Raw genomic sequence first — 17,394 nt, forward strand, 5'->3', positions numbered from 1 at the left:
CTGAGATCCCAAAGGAAGGATTGCCTTCCTGAGAGCACTTGGTGTTTGGGTGGCTGGTAGAAGAAATGATGGCTAGCCAACTTGTTTCCCTCCCTGGCCATTAAAGATGCTTTCACTCTGAGGAACAGTTGGTTCACCATGGGCAGTATTCTTGAGGACCTGCTTAGCAGAGAAAGAGACCATTCATGAACTACTGCATCCAAGCCCTGGTCCAAACATTTGAGCTTAGCCTGCAGCACAAGCCTGAGACCTTGGAATCACTGTCTTCTCTATCCACTGATAGGATGGCAAGGGAAAACAGTGAACTCCAGAAGCTTTCCCTCTCTTTCTGAAGTAAGAACACAGGCATCTTGCCTTTGGGTTCCCATGGTAGACGACAGAGGCTTCCCTTTGCCCTACTCATATGTGTTTCATATCTATCCGTATCTTATTCCTGAGACCATCAGCTTGCCAGGGAGTTGTCCTAGTCATTGCATCCTAAGATTTATCTCATTTTCTGGACCACATGCTTCCCTGGGGAATTCCATCAGACATCTAAAGCAGTTAATATCTATGCTTCTCAAGCTGTACCACAGAATAGAAATGGAAGGAAATCTTCCAGACTCATTCTACGAAGCCAGCTTTACTATGATTCCCAAACCAGACAGAGATCCAGCAAAAAAAAAAAAAAAAAGATGACTACAAGACAATATGCCTGATGAATAAGAATACAAAAATTCTCAACAAGATACTGGCAAATCAAATTCACAACATATGAAAAGAATTTTTCACCATGATCAAGTAGGATTCCTATCTGGGCTATAGGGCTGGTTCAATATTTGCAAATCAATCAATAGGATATATCACATTACGAAAATCACAGGTAAGAACCACATGATCCTGTCAATACAGGCAGAGAAAGCATTTGAAAAAACACAGCATCCTTTCTTAATAAAAACCCTCAAGAAAGTCGGAATAGAAGGAACATATGTAAACGTCATAAAAGCCACATATGATACAAGCCCACAGCTAATATAATTCTCCTGGGGATAAACTGAAACCTTTCCCCCTGAGATCAGGAACATGACAGGCATGTCCATTCTCACCACTGTTGTTGAACATTGTTTTGCAATTCCTAGAACCAGCAATCAGACAACAAAAGGAAATAAATGGCATCACAATGGCAAAGATGAAGTCAAACGTTCACTCTGCACAGACCACATGATACTCTACCTGGAAAACCGGGCAGAATCCACCAAAAGTCTCCTCGAACTGATACATCACTGCAGCAAAGTCGCAGGGTACAAAAGCAATGTACAGAAACCCATTGCATTTTAATATACCAAAGCAAACAAAAAGAGAAGTAAAGAAACTGATCACGTTCATAGTTGCACCAGGACCATAAAATATCTATCAATAACCTAAAAATATGAATGAACCTATCCAAAGATATAAAAGATGTGTGCGCTTAAAACTATAGAAGGTTGATGAAGTAAATTGAGGAAGACACAAAGAATGGGAAAACATTCCATGTTCATGGATTCGAAGAATGAATATTGTTAAAATGTCAATACCACCCAAAGCAATCTACACCTTCAATGCAATCCCCATCAAAATCGTGCCACCATTCTTTCCAAAGCTAGAACAAATAATGCTAACATGTGTATGGAACCACAAAAGACCCCGAATATACAAAGTAATATTCAAGAAGAAAACCAAAGCAGGAGGCATCACAGTCCCAGAATGTAGCCTCTGCTACAAACCTGTCATCATCAAGACAGTATGGAATGGGCACACAAACAGACACATAGGCCAATGGAACAGAATAGAGAACCCAGATTCAGACCCACAAATGTAGGGCCCACTAATCTTCCACAAAGCACGAAAGAGTATCCAATGGAAAAAAACCAGACTCTTTAACCACTGGTGCTGGGAGAACTGGACAGCAACATGCAGAAGAATGAACCTAGATCACTTTCTTAGGCATACACAAAAGTAAACTCAAAATGGATAAAGGACCTGAATGTGAGACACGAAACCTTTAAAACCCGAGAAGAGAAAGAAGGACAAAACCTCTCCGACCTCAGCTGTAGCAATTTCTTACATGACACGTCTCCAACGGCAAGGGAATTAAAAGCAAAAATGAACTGTAGGGACCTCATCAAGATAAAAACCTTCTGCACTGCAAAGGAAACAAGCAACAAAACAAAAAGACAACAGATGAAATGGGAAAAGATATTTGCAAATGACGTATCAGACACAGGGCTAGTATCCAAACACCTATAAAGAAGTCATCAAACCCCACACCTGAAAACAAATAATCGGGTGATGAAATGGGCACAAGAAATGAATAGGTCCTTTTCTAAAGAAGACATCCAGATGGCCAACAGACATATGACAAGATACTCAACGTCACTCCTCATCAGAGAAATACAAACCAAAACCACACTGAGATTCCACTTCACCTCGGTCAGAGTGGCGGAAATGAACAAATCAGGACACTATAGATGCTGAAGAGGATGGGGAGAAACAGGAACCCTCTGGCATTGTTGGTGGGAAGAAAAACTGGTGCAGCCACTCTGGAAACAGTGTGGAGTTTCCTCACCACATTAAAAATAGATCCACCCTATGACGCAGCAATAGCACTGCTAGAATTCAGGGGATTCAGGAGTGCTGATGCACAGGGGACTCTCGTACCCCAACGTTTATAGCAGCATTTTCAACAATAGCCACATGATGGAAAGAGCCTAAATGCCCGTCAATGGACAAATGGATAAAGGAGATGAGGTTTCTATATACAATGGAATACCACTTGGCAATGAGAAAAGATGAAATCTGGCCATTGGTAGCAACGTGGAAGGAACTGCAGGGTGTTCTGCCAAGTGAAATAAGTCAGGCAGAGAAAGACAGATACCATATGTTTTCATTCATATGTGGATCCTGAGAAACTTCACAGGAGACCAGAGGGGAGGGGAAAGTTGGAAAAAAGTTACAGCGAGGGAAGGAGGCATACCATAAGGGACTCTTAAATACTGAGAACAAACTGAGGGTTGATGGGGGGTGGGGGAGAGGGGAAAGTGGGTGATGGCCATTGAGCAGGGCACCTGTGGGGATGAGCACTGGGTGTTGAATGGAAACCAATTTGACAATAAATTATATTGAATACAAGAAAAAAGAAAAGATGCTCAAAGTCACTCCTCATCAGGGGACTACAAATCAAAACCACACTGAGATGCCACCTGACACAGATCAGAGTGTGCCTGTGGGTGGGCAGTCAGCACTGCTGCTTTGCTGGGACACAGTGTGTCCTCCAAAAGCGACAAGGGGTGGGGGGTCTCGCGCTTTGGGAAACATGGACAATCAGGAGCAGCGCGGCTCCAATGTAGCCCAGGGTGTCCCGAAGCTGGCCCAAACGTGGCCCATCAGCGGCATCGGGGCTCTTACAGGCTCCCGAGCCCCTGTCGGTGGCCGAGGAGGGGGGTGGGGGAGGGGCTTGGAAAGAGCACAGAGTTGGGTTATGATTGCACGGAGGCCCGCCCATGCATATTTTTGGGGGTGGTTTTGGCTTCTTGGCTACTTTTCTCGAGCAGTTTTAGCAAACGTGAGAGGATCCTCCAGAGATTTCACACACATTTCTGCTCTTACTGAGGCACAGCCTCTCCCCTGAGCAGGTATCCCCAACCGCCGCCAGGGCGATGCCTTTGTCACAGCCCCAAACCTGTGCTGATGTGTGTCCATCGCCCAAGGTCCGCAGCTGAGATCGGGTTCGCCTCTGACGTTGTACCCGAGTGCGTTCCGGCGGGTGCGTGATGAGGAGTCTCTGCCGGTACAGCGTCCCACCGGGTAGTGTTTCCTCCCTGACGCAGTAGTTTCCGTTGGTGCTGGCGCCACAGCCCATTTGCCAGGCGGAGAGGTGGGCGGGAGGCCAGCGGGCTCTTGACGGCGGTAGGAGCCCGCATGCGCTGTGGAGGGCGAGGGAGGTGCTCTTCTGAGCATCCGGGTTCTCCCTTGCTAGAAGTCTTCCACCTACGAAGATGTCGCCCTGGGGCCCCTGTTTCTCCGAAGACCGTCCCGATCGAGGCAGGTGAGTTCTGGTGGACCCAGTGCCGCTCGGACTCCGCAGAGGCCACAGTGCCAGCCGTGAGAGGCCGGGTGGCTCGGGGCGCCCTGGTTCTGCTCACTTGGGGGACAGCATTTGGCCACCCTCGGGAGGAAGGCCGGCCTGTCCGTGTGGACGCCCGCAGGCTCCCGTGAGTCAGTCGTGGTGGCCGCTGTGTGGCGGCGGGGTGATGTGGGGGGCGCCTCTCGTGGCAGTGCTGGCTTAACCGCTCGGCAGGCCGTCCACTCAGGTGCCCCAAAGAGTTCAGCATTTTACCAGTACATATGACACTTGCCGTGGCGTCACTCGTAGATAGTTGTATCAAAACATGAAAATTCTCCTCTATTTTTAGTTTTGCTCTGATTTTTTAACAATCATCAAAGAAATAATAATACTAAATTTTCTGAAATGTGTTTTGTGCATCTTTGGGGACAAGTGATTTGTGTAATGTTGTGGTTTAACTTAAAACAACTTTTGCCTTCTAGATTAATCCAAACCTGATGTCTATGCATTCTCTTTGCACTGGATTCCATTTGTAAATAGTGTGCTTTACATTCTTGCATGTGTATTCAAGAGAGACGTGGGTGTTCCCTTGCACCCTCTTGTGCTGTCCTTGCTGGGGTTTGGGTTTAAGGTCGTGCTGGCCTCCTAAAACAACGTAGGAAGAAGCACTCCTTGTGCTTTCCCAGAAGAGTTTTTGTGTGTGTTCTTTACTTTTGGGAAGAAGTGCTAGGCCAACAGCTGGTGTAGGGTTTTCCTTGTGAGAAGGGTTTTCATTGCAGATTCCTTTCTTAAGGGGAAATAGGATTTTTCTGATTTCCCATATCTTCTTGTGTCTATTTAGATAAGGCATTTTGTTTTCTAGGACTTTGCCCAGACCTCCCAAACTTTCCAAGGCATAAGTGTCAACTTGTGTATAATATCCCTCCTATCTGCAGCATCTGGTGTGGTATTTGCTTTAGAATTTCTTGATATTGGTACTTTGTGCTTTGTTTCTTTTTCATAGAACCTACTTGGGCTTTTTTTTTTTTTTTTTTTTTTTGATTTCTGTCATTTACTATTTGTTTCCTGCAGCACTGATTTCTGCCCTTTTGTTTTCCATCTACTTGGTGATTGTTTGCTGTCCCATCTGGTAGTTCTTGAACTAAATCCTTCATTTGATTTTTAGCCTTTGTTCCTTTCCAGTATGTGTATTGTATTTATTTGCTTATTAGTGTGTTGATTCATTTTAGAATGAGAGCATGAGCAGGGCAGAGGGGCAGAGGGGGAGAGAGAGAGACAGACAGAGAGAGAGAGAATCTCAAGCAGGTTCCCACTCAGTGTGGAGCCTGGCTGGGGATGGATTTGTGGCCGTGGGATCATACCCTGAGCCAAAATCAAGAGTTGGTCACCGAGCAACTGAGCTATCCCTATGATGTATGTATTCTAAAGGTATGAGTCTCCCTTTAAGCACACCTTTACTGATCTTGCAAGTTTTTTTTTAATTTTTTTTTAACGTTTATTTATTTTTGAGACAGAGACAGAGCATGAACGGGGGAGGGGCAGAGAGAGAGGGAGACAGAATCAGAAGCAGACTCCAGGCTCTGAGCCATCAGCCCAGAGCCTGACGCAGGGCTCGAACTCACGGACCACGAGATCGTGACGTGAGCTGAAGTCAGATGCTTAACTGACTGAGCCACCCAGGCGCCCCGATCTTGCAAGTTTTGATAAGCCAAATGTTTATGATCTTTTATGTGAAACTATTTTCTAACTTTCATTGTGGTATCTTTTTCTTAATTCATCACAATTTTTAGGAGCATAACACATCTTGATGTTCGGGGGATTTTCTCGTTCTCTTTGTGCTGATTTCTAGCTTAATTCCATGAAGGTATCTGTCTCAGTGTTTTTGGGTGATTGTAACAAAATTCCATCGACTGGCTGCCTAATAAGCACAGAACCTTCTTGTATAGTTGAGGAGACTGGGAAGTTCTCAAGATCAAGGCATCTGCAGATTCAGGGTCAGGTGAGAGTCAGCTTCTTGGTTCATCGACAGCCTGCTTCTCCCTGTCCTCCTGTGGTGGCAGGGGTGACGGTGCTCTCTCAGCCGCCCATGACTGGTCATCACCGGAAGTCTCCCTGTCTTCATCCCATCACTGTGGGCGTGATGAATTGTTGGGGGAAATGAACTGTGAATCTAATGCAATCCGTCAATATGCCCTGCAGTATTTCAGTCCTCTGAGATGAGCTGACTTTCCTAATGGCCTGGCATATATTCGTTTTCATGAACTGTTCCTTGGGCACGTGAAAATAATGTGTACTGGGGGGAATGCAGTATTCTCTATTTATACGTTAGATGAAGTTTGTTAATGACAGAATTCAGATTTTACTAACCACTTGAAACCAAGTCAGGAATAGGCGAGAATGAGTTTAATAATATTACTAACAGGCATATCCAAAATATCATTTCAGTGTATAGCCAGCTTGAGAAAAACTAATGAATGATTTTGCATTCTCTTTTATCACGTTGTCTTTAAAATGTGGTGTGCATTTTATACTTTGCACACGTCGCACTTTGAGGATCCGCGGTTCAAGTACTTGCAATAAAGCACGTGACCGCATACTGGACAGCCCCGTCCCAGTGCCTTGATTTTTCTGTTGTCGTCAGTTCTGTCAGATACTGAGAGATATATCTTCAAGTCTCCCATAATGCTTATGGATGTGGCTCTTTTTCCTTTTCTATGTTTGTCAATTTTTCTGTATTTCGAGATTGCGTTATTAGGTCTATGCAAGTTTAGAAGTCTTGTTTTCTTGGTAGATGGAACTTCCATCGCGAAATGTTCCTCTTTGTCTCCAGTAGAGCTTTTTGCTATAGAGGTTACTTTATTGGACGGTCCTAGCGGCCACATCAGTTTTCTGTTCGGTAGGGTTTGCCTGGGGATCTTTTACTTCCACCTGTCTGTGATCTTACGTTTTAAGGTGTACCTTTGTGACCAGCGTAGGCTTAGTTTCCTTCTAACGAATTTGAGAGTCAACCTTTTGCTTGCAGTATTTGTGCACATGTAATGACTGGTATGTTAGTTTACATGTAGTGTATTACCACTTTCTTCTTTGTCCCAGCTGTTTTTGTCTCTAGCCTTCCTTTAGAAGTAGGAAGGAGTTTTTAATTGTACACTGATCTTGTTAGGTAATTGGAATATATTTCTAGAGGCAGGTACATTTTAAACTGACTCTTGCCTGATTCAGGACTTGTACTGCTTCCCTGACACTGCTCTCTCCTTTTATCTTTTCTTTGTTTTAAAGTTTATTTGTTTTTTGAGAGAGACATAATACAATCGGGTGAGGGGCAGAGAAGAAATGGAGACACAGAATCTGATGCAGGCCCCAGGCTCTCAGCCATCAGCACAGAGTCTGACGCAGGGCTCCAACTCACAAACCGTGAGATCTTGACCTGAGCCAATGTCGGACACTCAACTCACTGAGCTACCCAGGCGCCCCTGCTCTTTCCTTTGACACTTGAACCACACTGAAATCCTCTTCACCTTTTGTTGGCTAATATTTTTAAGTTTTAGATGGATTTTGGCGTTGTTTTCATTGTTTCGTGCACTTAATGCTTGTTAAAGTTTGTTCTCATAGTTACCCTTTCTGTTGTGACGTTGTTCTGTGAGCCTTGTTTTTTCATATTTCTGTCAGAGACTACGTTTCTTTTCTGCAACGAGCTGCTTTAATATTGCTTTTAGTTCCTGTCTGTACTTGATGTGTAGTCATGGTTTTTGTGTGTGTGTATTTTGTGGTTGTTTGTTGTTGTTTCTGTTTTTGTTTTTGCTTCTGTTTTGCCTGAAAATCATCTTTATTTTGCCTTCACTTTGAAGACTGTTTCTGTTAGGTAAAGACTTCCAGGTTGGTGGCTATTTTAGTTCACCTTTCATACATGCCAATCCATCATCTGGCTTCATTTGCTTTTCTTGAAGAGTCAGCTGGTAGTGTTGTTGTTGTTGTCCCATGGAAGGCGGTCTCTTTGTCCTCTCATGACTGTTAACATCTTTTTGCCTGAGGTGTTCCTTGTGGAGTCACTCTCATGGTTCTTTTATCAGTTTTGGAATAGTTTTGATTCTTATCTTTGTAGGGATGTGTTAATATCCATTCTGTGTTTCCTCTACTTTGAGGGTTCCCATTGGACGTCTCTACTATATCTTCTGTGTCTTTTGGGCTTGTGTATTTTCTTGACGTTTTCTCTGTGTATGGTCTAGATATATTTTTACCTACCTATCTTTCAATTCACTGAGGCTATTCACCTGTGTCTAGTCTGATGTGAAGCCCATAGACTGAGTTCTTAATGCTATTAACAAGATTTTTTGCACTTTTATTTATGTTGGAGAGCTAGACAGGTTGTGAGTAAGGGAAGAACAGGGAGAGAGGGAGACACAGATGCCGAAGCAGGCTCTCGGCTCTGCGCTGTCAGCACAGAGCCCAACACGGGGTTCAAACTCCCGAATCACGAGATCATGACCTGAGCTAAAGTCAGATGCTTAAGCAAATGAGCCACTCAGGCACCTGGAGACCCTAAGTTTAGCGCTGATAATTTGCAGTTTGAGAGTCTGTTTTGAGTCTCTGAAAATTTCCCATTTGTCAAGAATGGTTTTTGGACAGTTGACTTTTGCATCCAGTAATTCCAGTCTATGTGTCTCCTCTTTGTCTGTTTCTCTTCTTTCTTCTTTGGGTCGATATGATGCAAAACCTGTTTTTTTTTTATGTATATTTTTTTATTTTGAGGGAGAAAGAAAGTGAGAGCAGGGGTGGGGGTAGAGGATGGGGGAGAGAGAGACACTGTTGAGCAGACACTCTTTTCTGTCAGTAGAGAGCCCAACACAGGGCTCAAACTCACAAACGTGAGCCGAAACCAAGTGTTGGTCACTTCAACGAGCAGACTGAGCTATCCAGGTGCCTCTCTTTTTTTGTTTGCTTGTTTGTTTCTTTCCTTTTCTTATTAAAAGAATTTTTTGTGTTAATATTATTTACTTTTGAAAGAGAGAGGGGTAGAGACAATTCTTGAGCAGGGGAGGGGGAGACAAAGTGGGAGACACAGAATCCAAAGCAGGCTCCAGGCTCTTCACTGTCAGCACAGAGCCTGACACCGGACTCAAACCATAAACCATGAGATCATGACCTGAACCAAATTGGGATGCTTACCCGACTGAGTCACCCAGACATCCCTTTTCTTTTCTTTTCTTTTCTTTTCTTTTTTCTTTTCTTTTCTTTTCTTTTCTTTTCTTTTCTTTTCTTTTCTTTTGTTTTTCTTTTCTTTTCTTTTCTTTTCTTTTCTTTTCTTTTCTTTTGTTTTTCTTTTCTTTTCTTCTTTTCTTTTGTTTTTCTTTTCTTTTCTTCTGTTTCCTTTCATTTCCTTTTCTTTTCTCTACTCTTCTTTTCTTTCTTTTTCTTTACTTTGCTTCTTTGTTTTTAATTTTGTGTTGGACATTATGTAGAAGCATAGAGGCTCTTCGTGTGGTTGTATTTCTTCAGCATTTCATCCCACACACCCCGAGTGCGGAGGTTATTGGGCTCAGTCAGGCGTGAGTGACCTGAGACTGGGGCTCAGTCTTTGTAAGGTGCAGTGTGAGCTGGGCTCACGCTGTCCCCCACCTCCGTGTAGTCCTCCGGTGTCTCCATCTTGATGCCGGGAGTATTTCCAAGGACCCCTCCTTGGGGCTATGTCCCAAAGCCCCGTTATTTTCTCTGTAACACAATGAGATTATTGAAGGGTCAGCTTCTCAGGCAGTGCTTGTCGAGTGCCAGGCTCATTTTCTGTGCCTCCCTGTGCTGTCCACAGCTCGGTTAGCTGCAACTTTCTGCTTGCCCTTCTGTTAGGTTTCCTTTGCAGCTCATTCGTATATATTGCCTCCAATCCCTGAGGAAATTCAGAATCCTCAAATTCCTTGAGGGAGAGAGAGGACTGTGAACATTAGAGTTGGCTCAGCGGGCTTCCCTTTTGTTGGTGTCTCAGTCCTTCCAGTTGTGACTGCCTCAGTGTCTCCTTGATGCCTTCAAATATGCTTAAAATTGAACTCGTTTTTCCTAGTTCAGGATGGGTTGGCTAACTGACTACTCACACGTATAAGAGCAAGCCGGAAAAGACTGAGAAGTCATAGTGAACATTTTGGTCATCAGCATTTACAGGAGAAAACAAAACCCACTAGTCCTTGCCTACTACCCATCGTTCTTCTAAAATGACCATCCAGTTTGCCCACGCTCAGCCAGCGTCCATGGGGTGGTGATGGTGTCAGCATCCCAGCCCCACCCCCCTACACCACCGCCCTCCTCCCCTGTCAGGTGCCTGCCCAGGGCAGGCTTTGTGGTGACGGGCTGGCTGTGGCAGGGCAGGCAGAGGAAGTGGATGGCTTAATTGACACTTATTCTTTGAGTGTTTCATCAGTGTTCATTATTTTCTAATTTTCGTAATGTTTATTTACTTTTTAGAGAGACAGAGAGTGTGGCCAGGGGAGGGGCAGATGGAGGGACCCAGACTCTGAAGCAGGCTGGGGACGGGATGCACCTCAAGTGTACAGTGCAAACCCCACAACAAGGGTTTCTGTGCTGGTGCACCTGAACCATCTGCAGAGACACAAACACCCACCTTTGTGGCTCCCCTTTGTGACTCTGCACCATTGTGGTCGCCAGGCTCTGGCTTCTGTGCTCCTCGGAGATGGTGGTGGAGGCACATCTGAAAGAGTGTCTGAAAGAGTGAAGGGGTTAAGAGGAAGTGTTGCTTACTTGCGCACGGTGGTTCAGGAAAGGCCTTTTCCGGAGAGGTCGCCCGGGAGCTGAGGCTGACCGAGCACTCTCCCAGCAGTCTGACTCCGAGGCCAAAGGCCGGGGTCAAGGAGGAGCTTGGCTTTGTTGTGAGCGATGGAAGCGGAAGCGGAGCCGGGTGAGGCACCAGGGAGCTGGTGTTGGGACAGAACCTACCCCGTGAGGAGTTGGGTTTTCAGATAAGGGCCTGGGGTCATTGTGTCCTCAGGGGGAAGGACTGGCATGATGTTGTTGAATTTTTTAAAAGCTGGTGCTGGTAATGTGTGGATATGGGCTGGGGGAGGAGACAAGAATGGATGCAGTGTAGACATCATTGGGTAGAGTGGCTCCTTCTAACGTGTGGGTTGAGCTCTAAGATTCGTGCTTTAGGCAACAGGTACAAGCCCCTCCATCACCCATCACATAAAGCACAGGGCAGGGTGCGTCTTTATATCCTATACAGAACTACGTAATATTTAAAAGCAACGTGTAATTTTACGTGTGTGGGTATAAGGCGTACACTAAAGTATTCACCTGTTCCTGGAGTGCGTGGCAGGCACTGTACTAGGTGCTGAACACTGAGTATGTGCTGCAGGTACCTCGCCCAGAGACGTATGTGGTTTTACGGAGAGCAGTAGAAGGGCATGGGAGTGTGTAGTTCGGTGGAATAGGGGGAACGTGTGCACAGTGTGGCTGCAGGATGGCCGTTTTGTCCCATGGGTCGGTGTGGGTCAGACTCGGGGAGGTGGTTTTCCTTGGGAGGTTCGGCTGCCCTGTGTTCTCCTTCATGCACCCCACTCTGTCTCCCGGACGCCTTTCTAAGCACCTCGTAGTGAAGCTCCATCTGGGCGGACTGTGGGCTCTTTGAGTTCCGCACGGGCCACCACCCTCCTCCCCACACCTGTGCCTCCTCCTGGGAACAGGGCAGCTTGCTCCCTGGTCCGGTGGTCAGAAGCCAGGGAGATGGCTTTTCCTCTTTCCTGCTCTTCCGTCTCCCTGCTGGTCTGTGGGTCCTGTGGCGTGGACCTTGCCTGTTTCAGAGGCCATCTGTGAGGTCCTTGGAGATCTATACCCTATCTTCACTCGGGTGGACTCAGGGAGGGGCCAAGTACTGCAGTCTTCCCTGCTCCTGCCGCAATTGCCTGGCAGCCTCTTGTCTGGGGGGGGGGGGGTGCCTCCTGCTGTGCAGAGATGCTGGCTCCCTGCCCCATCCGTGTACAATACGCCACGCTCTCTGAGAAGCCGGCCTTTCTTCCTGAACTTGTGTCCTGCCTGCTGACCCTTAGTGCTTGGTGTTGCTGAGCACCTTGGTAACTAAGTGGTTTGGGGAAACATGTTTGCCCTGTGTACAAGGACCCTCCAAACTGCTCCTATTCTGCTCCTGGGTGGCTCAGTCGGTTAAGTGACCGACTTCAGCTCGGGTCATGATCTTTGTGTTGGAGAGGTCACCCCCAAATCGGGCTCTGTGCTGACAGCCCAGAGCCTGGAGTCTCCTTTGAATTCCTTGTCTCCCTCTCTCGCTGCCCTTCCCCTGCTGCTTTCTGTCTCTGTCTCTAAGAAATAAAGAATGACATTAAAAAATTAAAACAGAAAATCTATTTCTATTTTACTCTTTTCTGTTGTTGACAATGGTCTTGCTTGCTTCGTTCTTCCCCACGGATGAGTACAGCTGACCGTAGAACAACTTGGTATTTGGGGTTCCACCCTGCCCACAATTGAAAATCCATGTAAAACTTTTGCGTCCCCAGAAAACTTAACTGTTCAAACTCTCCTGTTGTCCAGAAACCTTAGTAGAAACACAAACAGTGCATTAGCACTTGTATCTTGTGTGTGTTATATACTATATTCTTCGAGTCAAGTAAGCTAGAGAAACAGTTTTAAGTTACAGGGAAATAGGTGCACAGCTCGGCACTGTATTGATCCCTAAGTTTATTCTCCGTTTGTTTCTAGAATGAATTGTCTATCAGAATCCACATCAGTGCTGGCTTAGGTGACATACTACGCTGTTACGTGTATCATTAGCACTATGCATCAGAAATGAGAGGAATTGGAAAGATTCCTGTGTATATACGAATGTAACAATTCATGCATTACCAATGAAGGGTGAAACTTCATGATGGTCTGGTGTAATCAGTACGATTGCTTCGTCATGGCCTAGGAGATACACGGGTGAATGAATGGTTACAAAGCTTTTCTAGCCTGCAGTTTTACAGCCATATTCCTAATACAGTCTGAACACATTGTTACATTACAAAACCTGCCTGTGGTAGTAGGCTGAGAGGGATTTTCTCTGGGCAGGGACAGAGAGAGGCATGCTACAAGGTAATGTCATTATTTGAAAGCCAGGTTATGGAACAACACGTTATTCGTTGTATGTCAGATCTTACTGCCCTTATGCCCGTGTGAGGATAGGCTGTTTAAGTGCACACAAGTCTCGCACACGACGTTCCTCCTGATGACCGCTTAGGTGGTGGTGACACACATGGGTCCCAGGAGGCCTGGCTGCATGCTCCCTCGAACGCTTAACACACTGAAAAATACACAGGAACCCTGAGAAATCACTTTTACTGTGGTGCCTGAGTTACCGGAGAAAGGAACTGCTTCCCGGTTGCTGATCAGCAGATTCGTGCAACACTTGAGGGGACCTCAATAGCAACAGGAGGTGGTGCACACTTCCCCCAGAGGACAGCATCCGCTAAAGCTCACGTTGGGCGGTTAGGACTTAATCCTGCGTCTCCACATTTGTTTGCCTTTCTCTTGACTGCAAATGGCACCATGTAGGTATGGTCTGTTTACATGAGCACATTTTTGTGAGTATTACCTTGTTAGAGTAGATTTGTGTATGCTTTCGGGTAGGAAATGCTATTATAGCCTAGTATCTGCCTATATTTCATGCTCTCATGCCCTACCTTTTACTTACTATTTTTGATATTTCAAAGCTGCTCAGCTCATCTGCCAGTCTTTCCAAATGTCACACATCTCCAGAAAAGTTTCCGATGTATTTATTGGAAAAAAGAAAATCCCCACATAGAAATGGGCCTGCACAGTCCTACATCAAGGATCAGATAGGCTTCTATGGGTTCACCTTGTCAAGTCAGATTGCGAGGAACGTGGGTAGTTCTGTGGTAAAGTTCCCGTTGATTAGGAAAGGGTTAATTCATGAAGGAACTTGAAGAATGTCACCTGTTTGTACAATGATTTTCTAGAATTGACGAATCAACCACTCTCGCTATTTGGAATGTCAGTTGATAAGTGAACCTTATCCCCTCATTTGTCCTACAGAGCCAAAAGCTCTAGGGCGCCTGGGTGGCTCAGGGGGTTAAGCGTCTGACTCTTGGTTTCAGCTCAGGTCATGATGTCCTGGTTCACAGAGTGAGCCCTGCACCGGGCTCTGCGTTCGACTGACTGGAGAGTGTGCGTCCACCTCCTTGGAGCCCACTTGTACACCATGTCCTGGGTGGGTGCTGGGTATTGGCGGGAGAGAAACCCCACGCGGGGTGGTGGGCCCTGGCATCACTCTCCTCAGAAACCCTTCCTCCATAATATTTCCTGCTTGACTAAGGAAATAAGTCGTAAACTCTCCCTTTCGTCGAGTCCTACCATCATTTTTGAAAAGCCCGTTTGGTATGGTTGACTTTTATCGAGCCGGGTGTTCAGGCTACAACGGCAGCCTTTGAGTACCGTCAGCCTTTCCCCACTGCCGCTCCACAAGCCTGCTTGCCAGACGAGGCCAGAGGCTGGGGATGGGCAGCAGCCTTCTCGGCCTGTTGCTCCCGAGTCAGCAGAGTTCCTGAGTCCTAGACCTTCCAGGCACCTGAAAATGTCTGTCCCCTTGAGTGTCGGTCCCTCCGAAAATCCCCGGGATTCCTGTGGGTGGTGAGGAGGGGACTTGTGTGTGTTGCTACTTGAGGTTGGTGGGTGAGTGGACTGGGGTGAGTGGACTCTGGAGAGCCACGGAGGCCTGGTGTGCTCTGGCTCATGACCCCCTGTGACTCTCCACTTTTGTCCCCTCTCCGACCCCTGGAGTGTACAGCACTCACTGCGGAGCTCACCAGCTGTAGGAGCAGCTCTTGCAGACAGAGGAAGAGGTCGTCAAACTGAAGGCGGAGAGAAACAACATCAGGGTCAGTAGGCGCACTGCCAGTGTCTTTAAACACACGACACCATTCACTCCTCTTGTCCACATGTCCCCATGGAGTTGGCTGGGACCCATTGTTCTCAGACCTCGTTTGATCTGTGTGGAGAAGTAAGGCTCTCTTAACACATTCGTGGGGGCAGCTCCCTAACTGGGGACTGAACTGAAGGGATTCAGACTTGGTTTCGCATTTGGTGAACTTGAGGCCTGGAATTGAAGGTGTTCTTGAAACACGCTTTTCCTTTTGCCTCTCCCGCCAGCTGCTGCTGGAACATTTGGAATTCCTCATCTCCAGGCACTAGAGATCTCTTCGGAAAACAGTCATAGGGCGACAGGCGAAGACTCAGGCCGGCGTGTCCAGTGAGGCGGAGGTGCTTAAGGTCTTGAACTCCATTATGGAGAACGACAAAACGGAGGATGAAACAGTGTGCCTAGCCACAGCGGTTCTCGACCTGTGCACATGCTGTGTGTTATCAGGCATACATTGCGTGTTTGTGTGACTGGAGTTTCCTTTTAAGCTTCTTGAATTCTTGTAAGAAGACGGGTCTGTTTGGTTAAAAAGCAGTGGTTGGTGGAAATGTTGTGTGTATCGATTTGCTGGTACAAATTGCATAATGTAATTTATTTCGGGGAAGATTTGTCTCCAATGTCAAATTGAAAGCTGTTAACAAGCAAGTTTGTGAACATGAGCATCCGTGAAAGACCTTACCAGCATTCTGTCATGTTATTTAAAGCGAAGGGGACCTTAGGGTGGCTTTACAGTAAGGATTAATGAAACACCTCTGCGTACAAACTCAATCCCTTTGGTTCCAGGTGAGAGAGCAGTTATGTGTGGCACTGGAGTGGTATAGTTTCTTCGAAGAAGAATCAGGGGCCACATGCAAAGAGGTCAGCTCCAGACATCATCACAGGATATGAATGGAGGGGGTTTCCTTTTTACCCCTTGTTTTAAAAAAAAAAAAAAAAAACATATGAAGACCAGCAGTGGGGGCCATCACATGTTGCTTCCCTTTCTGGCTTTCAAAGGTGCAGAGCCAGATGAAGGAGTGCCTAGCTGCCCTCTCCACTCTCGTGGCCAAGGTGGAGGAAGACCTAGACAACGCGCGGAAGGATGTCATCATTTCACAAGTAATGAACACCATGTTACGACGAGATGTGCATGAAGCGAGAGGCGGTTGAAAAGGCCTCGCTGTCTTCAAGTCAAACGTGGGGTGTTTGATTCGGTCTTTGCCCACTGTGTCCTTCCTCTCCTACATTTTTTGAACGTTTGGAGTTTGGTAGAAGTAGCTGCAGAACGGAACGTTATTCCAGGGCCTGGCGGCTGCCTCCCCATCTGTATGGTGGAATCTGTCCTCCCTGGGCTCTCCCCTACCGAGGCCTGGTGGGTAGGCGGCGTTGTGCCCTCAGGTGTGGAGTGCATGCCATCTGAGCTCGTCCCACGCCGTGCTCACGGTCCGTTCTGGTAACACACTCAGCACGTACGAACCACTGTGGTGGCACCTGTGTTACTGGCACTGTGTCCTGGGCTGGCTCTGGTTGTGCGTGTGCTCTATGCTCCCGTGTCACGGCCTGAAAGGGCTGCCGAGCGTTCTCCACCCAGGGCACTTAGAGTCCAGATCTGCTTGGGAGGGAGAGAGTGTCAGCTCCCTGGGGGCAGCCCTCCCCAGCAGCTGCCGGCCTGTGCTTCTCACTCGCGTGGGGCGGTGTGTCCTATGCCGAGCACACGTGGAAGATGCTCTTCCGTGCGTCACCCAGATCGACAGGCTCTCAGGATGGCCCCTTGAGCAACCTCAGCAGCATTAGCAGTAGCCAGGACTCGCTGTACGATGCCCCCAAAAAGAAGGTCATCAGTCTTCAGTGCGCTGCTTGCTAGGCAAGAAACAAAAGGTCCACCCCGGCCACGCTAGTGACAAGACCACCTGAACAGGTTGGTGTCCTTTGCATGGCTCCCGCATGCGGGAGGTCTTACTGGCATCGTTCCTCTAGATCCGCAGTCACTCGACCTGCAGACCCCTCCCCGTCGGGAGACCTTCACGTGGCTGTTGACACCCCCCGCCTCCCATTTCATCACTCTGCTTCCCCACAGCCGCTGAATTGGAGGTTGAAAACTCTTCTTCCCAGGGTGCCCTGGGACTCAGCAAATTGGGTGGACAAGCTGATAAACACAATATATTTTAAAAAATAAGCGTTGTGTTATTTGTCATCTTGCTGAGCAGTTCTCAGCTGTACCTGCTTTTGAAGCAGTGGTTGTTTGTTCAGTGTTCTATATCGCTGCAAATAGGTTATATCTCCTCCACAGTGAACCTGAGGCCCGTATTAAAGTATGGTTCCTGGAGGACGTAGAGCATGTATGAAATCTGGAAAGGACCCCCGAGGATTCCCAGTCCACCTTGAGAAGTTGTGCAGGGAGGGCGTGACC

The 17,394-nt window shown here is 46.9% G+C and overlaps 1 protein-coding gene across 1 annotated transcript in view; it reads left to right on the forward strand.

Moving 5' to 3' along the window:
- The first annotated feature begins 3,331 nt into the window (after positions 1–3,331).
- The window catches only part of LOC131492409 (liprin-alpha-1-like), a 68,616-nt gene continuing 54,553 nt past the window's right edge, over positions 3,332–17,394 (forward strand). Inside the window, 4 exon segments of the mRNA XM_058696036.1 lie at positions 3,332–3,443; positions 3,726–3,805; positions 3,995–4,063; positions 16,002–16,103. Of these exon segments, the coding sequence (XP_058552019.1) occupies positions 3,332–3,443; positions 3,726–3,805; positions 3,995–4,063; positions 16,002–16,103 (363 nt within the window).

Source organism: Neofelis nebulosa, chromosome 13 (genome assembly GCF_028018385.1).
Source record: "Neofelis nebulosa isolate mNeoNeb1 chromosome 13, mNeoNeb1.pri, whole genome shotgun sequence".
NCBI classification, from domain to species: Eukaryota; Metazoa; Chordata; class Mammalia; order Carnivora; family Felidae; genus Neofelis; species Neofelis nebulosa.